The following is a 5,690-nucleotide window of genomic DNA, read 5'->3' as shown; positions in this document are numbered from 1 at the left end:
GCAGACAACTCGTCAATGATGAAGACGCCAACACACAAAGAAATCTTCGGTTCGGCTACTGTACTGTCCCTCCGATTAGGATCCTCCAAACTAGGTCGCAAGAAAAAAAATACAACCCCTGAATCAAAAATATCGACCCAGTTGCAGAGAGAGAGAGAGAGTGGGCAAGTTCAGGTCTAAGAACGAGAATAGAGATGGAGGCATTATTTATAGGTAATAATATGTTTTGATTCTTGCAGACAATGCCAATACGAAAAGAGCGACATAGTATCCTCAAAACCAAACCAACAATTAAATCATCCCCAAAACACTGAATACTAATTACAACCCTAAAACATGTAAACCACAAAAGACATCTGAAATACTAACCGATCAAAGAACATCAACATCCATTAACAAAACCTAAAAGTTGAAATAAATCTTACCAAATTTGAAAAAGATGATGAATCCGTGGTTGATTACTGAGATGTTGGTTCGTTGTCGGTTACTCGGTTGTACCCGAGTGAGACAGATCTGCAATTTTTGTGTCTACTGTGAAGTTTATATAGCTAAACAGATTGGGCCGGCTGTTTCATCCGCTACAGTTCTTTTTATTGGGCTACAGTATTAAAACAACAAAAAACACCATTTTAGTGTTTCACTTTTGGGCCACTGTTTGAAACAATATTTTGTACTGTTTAAAACAAAACAAGTGTTACCAAACATGTTTTTGGGCCTGAAATGAAGCCCTGCAACAAAAACACCAAAGTAAAACACCAAACAAACAGGCCCTAACTTTACATATTTAACATCTTTCTGTTTTTGTCTATCACACAAAATGTTTTGTCTATCCGACATTGCCTTTATTACGGGTGCTATTTTTTAAAGTTATATTTTGCATTATCAACATAAAAAGGCAAATTGTATAACGCTAAATGCTAACTTTACTTCGCTTTGTTTTTTTTCCTAACACAATGTATCCACTTTACCAAAAAATAAAATAAAAAATATATAAAGAAGGTTATATCCATTTTACTATTACCCATGTTTTCTTTTTTGAAATAGGTATGCTTTTCATTTCATCAACAAACTTTTACAAACTATTTGAGGCATGTCTATGGGGATTAAAACTTGGCTTTGGATATTTTCACGCGTTCGCCTTCAAAAATCGGTCAATTTTATTTTTTTTCGAGCCTATGATGATGTTTCCAATGATCGAGGAAGGTACCGGCTTGCTCGGGACCAAGCTAGAGCTCCAATGAATCAAAAATATATTTTTCCAGCAAAGTGGCTCAATCTCCCAAAAAGTGGTTCGAACCACCAATCAAAACAGAAGCTCGTGCAAATTCTGCCAAAGTGGTTCAAACCACATTACACGTGGTTCGATCGCAACCCCATGTGATTCGAATCACTTTTCATGATAACAAATCTTAAATTTGTGATTGCTGATTTTTGCTCTCTTCAAATCCTACATGGCCCGAACTTTCTCCAAAATCAATAGCACGAGCTTATGACTCATTTTGGATGATACAGGTTATAATTAATGACTAATTAAGGGAGATAACACACACAAGAGAGTATTGGTGGCTTGGAACAATTTTTCATTGTTGAAGCTTGAAGAAGGTGATTCCAATCAGATTTACAGTCCATGGAGATGGTGTTTATCATACTATTGAAGATTTCTACCTTCTCCATAAGTAGCTAAATCATCTCTTAAGAAATTGATGAAACCCTAACCAAGTAACATGGTTTAATTATTTAATTTTGGGGATCTTTTTTGAATTATGTATATTGATTGCATGATTATGAGTAATTGACTTAGTTGTACTAAGTAATTGGGTTTTAATGTTTAAATTCAGTTTTTATGGAATCATACTTTTATCTTAGACTTGGTTTTATTATGATTGAAATAAAATTACTTTTATTTTTTGTGATTTTAAAGGTAATGATCATATAATGGTTTTCATTGAATATATGAACGAGTGATTTGATAATTCAGGTACAGGAAAGACGAGTTGTACTATACCGTATATTAGAGTAGTTAGGTAGACAATTCGTGCCAACCGAAGATGAGTTATACTTAGTGTTTGATCCAATACATCTTTCTAATCAAATTGAAGTGAGCTTTTGGCCACAATTCCTGAATATACATAAATTAATACGAATTAATCATGTTATGAGGCAACTGGTGAAGTTAATCCCTAAGTTCTCATTCTATTGATATCTATTCTCCTTAACTTAGCTTATTTTCGATTTTTAATTTCATTTGCAATTAGAACTAATAAAATCACTAATCAATCTTTCTCTTAGAATCAATTATATACTTAACAATTTTGACACGGTTCTCGAGGTTCAACACTCTGTAGTCTTATCATATAGGAATTCGTCTTTGATCATTGAAAAACTCCATATCAGTGCATAATTAATTACTTTTTTTTTTTTCTTCTTAAATAGAATCATTTGCATAAACTTATTAATCAAATTAGAAACTATCTCAATAGCTTGTATTTGATTATATTACAACTATTTTTAATTAACTATTAGTTTAAAAATATAATTTAATTATATCTCATAATTATGGTACGCCCAATTCATCCCTCCATTTGGATCAATATTTGAATAACATGAGTATTATGTGGTTGATATAAACTTATTACACAAATATTACATCATTGTTGGATATTAGATTGAAGAAACGTTGTGTTTGGAACAAGGGATTTGATGGGCTTTAGATTTGTAAATGGGATTTTATTTCAAATCCAATCTAATTTATTTTCTAAATTCAATCCAAATACTTTTGTGGGATTTGGTCGATCGGTGGGTGTCAGGCCCATCTAATGTGTGCCATCTGGCACAGTTCTGATGGACCCACTTAAGACGGGAACGCACTAGAACTCTCACTGCACAAAACCGTAAACGATGAGACCAACCCGGTCCAGTACTTTTCTGAGAATATTCATCACATTCAACTATTGAAGAGCTCGGAGACCATTCCAGAGAAGGAGACGAACTCATAAAAAAAAAAAAAAAAAAAATTGTTCGATTTCAATTTCTTACCCCCAAATCGACCCCAAAACTCCTCCCTCTCTTATTCGATTCTTCGCTCCACATCAGGTACTTGAATAACACATTCAATCCAATCTATATATATTTACAGGCTTGTCTATAATCTATATACTGTAAATTTTTGTTATTTAGTTGGATTCTTTGTTTCCTTCCAATTTTCTCTCACTTTCCCGAGAAATCTTTGATAAATTTGGCTCTGATGATTACGACGCCCGTTTATTGAGATCACTGGAGTGAGTGACTTGCTTTTGAACTGAGATTGATCGAATTAAAAGGTGTGCCGTGCCCTAATTGAGCTCTAGGGTTTGGATTGGTTTTATTCGTTATTCTTGTGATGTAGCTAATAAGTCTGTTTATCAATAGTATTTGTGATGGCAACTGCAATTGTGCATTATGTGAGAAATTTATGGCCTTTTTCGGCACTCAAGTTTGATGACTTGAAAGTATCAAATGGGTTAGTTCGGAAACTTTCAGTGCCCGAACACACGAAACAGTTTGTCTTTGCCATTCGTGAACCGGAATCGCAGGCTGTTATATATATACTTTGTGTTCAGAATTTGTCTGAGAGATCAGCTTGGGATGCTGAGTGTCTTATTAGAGAAATTAGGCCTGATGCTGTTGTGGCTCAAGTGGGTAATTCGTTGGTGAATGAAATTCAGGCCGAGGAAATTGAATTTTGGAATAAAAAGGATGATCCGTTTCCAACATCGTCGTTTGAAGTTCTAAGAAGGTGTTTTGTTCATAAAATAAATAAAGAGAAGTATGAAAATGTTGCTGGGAGTTTGGTCTTGAAAGAGATTTTCGGGATTAGCTTTCACGGGCATTTTTTAGCTGCCAAAAGAGCCGCCAGGGAGGTTGGTTCATCGTTTTTATTGCTTGAATCACCATTTGTGAAATCTAGTGAGAACTGCAGTCCCTCTGGTGAAGCTGACTCGGGGAATAAGTTTCAAGCTTTAGCTTTACAGCCTAGTAGTTTGGCTCCACAGAAATTGGGTTCTACAATTCCCTCAAGTTCACGGAGGTTTTATCTTACAGATGATCTTCATTTGCAGATGGTGAAATCGTTATCTTCGTATTTAAATTATTCAAGATCTGCTCTAAAGGCAGGTTCTGGAGAGCTTCAGCCAAGAGTGAACTATGAGGCTCCATCATTTGCCCAATCCATTTATCCTTTACTTTATGATTTACATAATATATTTTTGGATATCCCCTCAATTGGAAGGGGACTTGCTCATGCACAGAAGATGCTTCATGATGTGAACAGGGGAGAAATTGTTAGCACTCAACTCATATCGGAAGTTTATATTTTTCGAATTGCGGTAGAGGGATTGAGAATCGCTCTAAATAATGCAGGCCGTTTACCTATAAACAACATGGGCTCAACTACAACTGAATTTTCAGAGCTTCCTGTTGAGGACAAGTCGCATGCTCTTCTTGCTCAGGCCCTCAGAAGCCAGACTAAGAAGTTCAAATCCGTAGTGGCAATAGTTGATGCTAGTGGCTTAGCTGGTCTTAGAAAACATTGGAACACTACCGTTCCTCAGGATGTCAAAGACAGGGTTGAAGAGCTAGTCACTAATTGTGAAAGTGAAGGTGAAATATCAAACCACAATGGCAGAAAGGGATTGTTTAGTAATAAGCCAGTAGTGGCAGTTGGGGCTGGAGCAACAGCCGTATTAGGAGCTTCGTCCCTATCTAAAGTTGTTCCTGCATCAACCTTCATGAAAGTTGCTACTTTCAAAGTTCCTGCTTCACTTAAACTTATTATGACACAAACCCAAAAGGCTGTTGCTATTGCCCTAAGCAAGGGTATTGGTCCATCAAAACTGGTAGCCCCCGGAATTGCAAGCTCTGGAGCCAAAACGACATCTGCCCTGAAGGCAGCTGCTTCTGCTGAGAAAATCCGAGCTGTGGTTCACAGTGTTATAGCCTCTGCCGAGAAGACCAGCTTTTCAGCCATGAGAACAGCATTCTATGAAATAATGAGGAAACGACGGGTTCAGCCAATTGGTTTTTTGCCATGGGCCACATTTGGGTGTAGCATTGCTGCATGCTCAGGGTTGATAGTTTGTGGAGATGGAATTGAATGTGTCGCTGAATCTTTTCCAGTGGCTCCCTCAATTGCTAGTTTAGGTCGTGGGATCCATAGTCTGCACCTAGCATCTCAGGCAGTGCCACAAGCAGAAAGCTCCAGGATACAAAAATCTATAGAGTCCCTAATGTACAGATTTAAGAAAGTAAAGGCTTGATAAAGTAAGAATCTGAAGTTTTCACTCATGTATACTTATTGATACTTTCCGGAAAGTTTTTCATGCTTGACTTGTGGTTCATATATTTTTTCTGTACATTAAGGTCAGTTCAATAAAATTGAAAATTGAGAATTGATGAACTTGAGAGTTGACTCCCAAGGGCTAACGTCTTAATTACACAAGCATTTTATTTATTCAGCATTAAATTCTGAATTGAGTTGGCAAACAACAACTTAGATGTCTACAATTTTATGGTCTGCCATGGTTGTTGTTTCATTGTGCATAATGGTTATTTGTAATTATATAAGTTGGTCACTATAGTGCATATGAGGTTCGGATACTTGTTGCATGTGGCTTGTAGCCTGTCCATCTTCTTTAAAGAAAAATCATCTTGAT

The 5,690-nt window shown here is 36.3% G+C and overlaps 1 protein-coding gene across 1 annotated transcript; it reads left to right on the top strand.

Moving 5' to 3' along the window:
* Positions 1 to 2,874: 2,874 nt before the first annotated feature.
* On the top strand, positions 2,875 to 5,434 carry LOC132300440 (uncharacterized). Its single transcript, XM_059797510.1, has one exon. It carries the CDS (start codon positions 3,417 to 3,419, stop codon positions 5,292 to 5,294), a length of 1,878 nt encoding a protein of 625 aa, XP_059653493.1. The 5' UTR covers positions 2,875 to 3,416; the 3' UTR covers positions 5,295 to 5,434.
* The last annotated feature ends 256 nt before the right edge of the window (positions 5,435 to 5,690 follow it).

Source organism: Cornus florida, unplaced genomic scaffold (genome assembly GCF_030987335.1).
Source record: "Cornus florida cultivar Cherokee Brave unplaced genomic scaffold, ASM3098733v1 CherokeeBrave_3.0.0_Hap2_Chr01, whole genome shotgun sequence".
Classification (NCBI taxonomy): domain Eukaryota; kingdom Viridiplantae; phylum Streptophyta; class Magnoliopsida; order Cornales; family Cornaceae; genus Cornus; species Cornus florida.
Note: the sequence above shows the minus strand (reverse complement) of the source record. Positions and strands in the feature narration are given on the sequence as shown.

Excerpts from the sequence above, each read along its gene's own strand:
- LOC132300440 (XM_059797510.1), top strand. The coding sequence starts at position 3,417 with ATGGCAACTGCAATTGTGCATTATGTGAGAAATTTATGGCCTTTTTCG.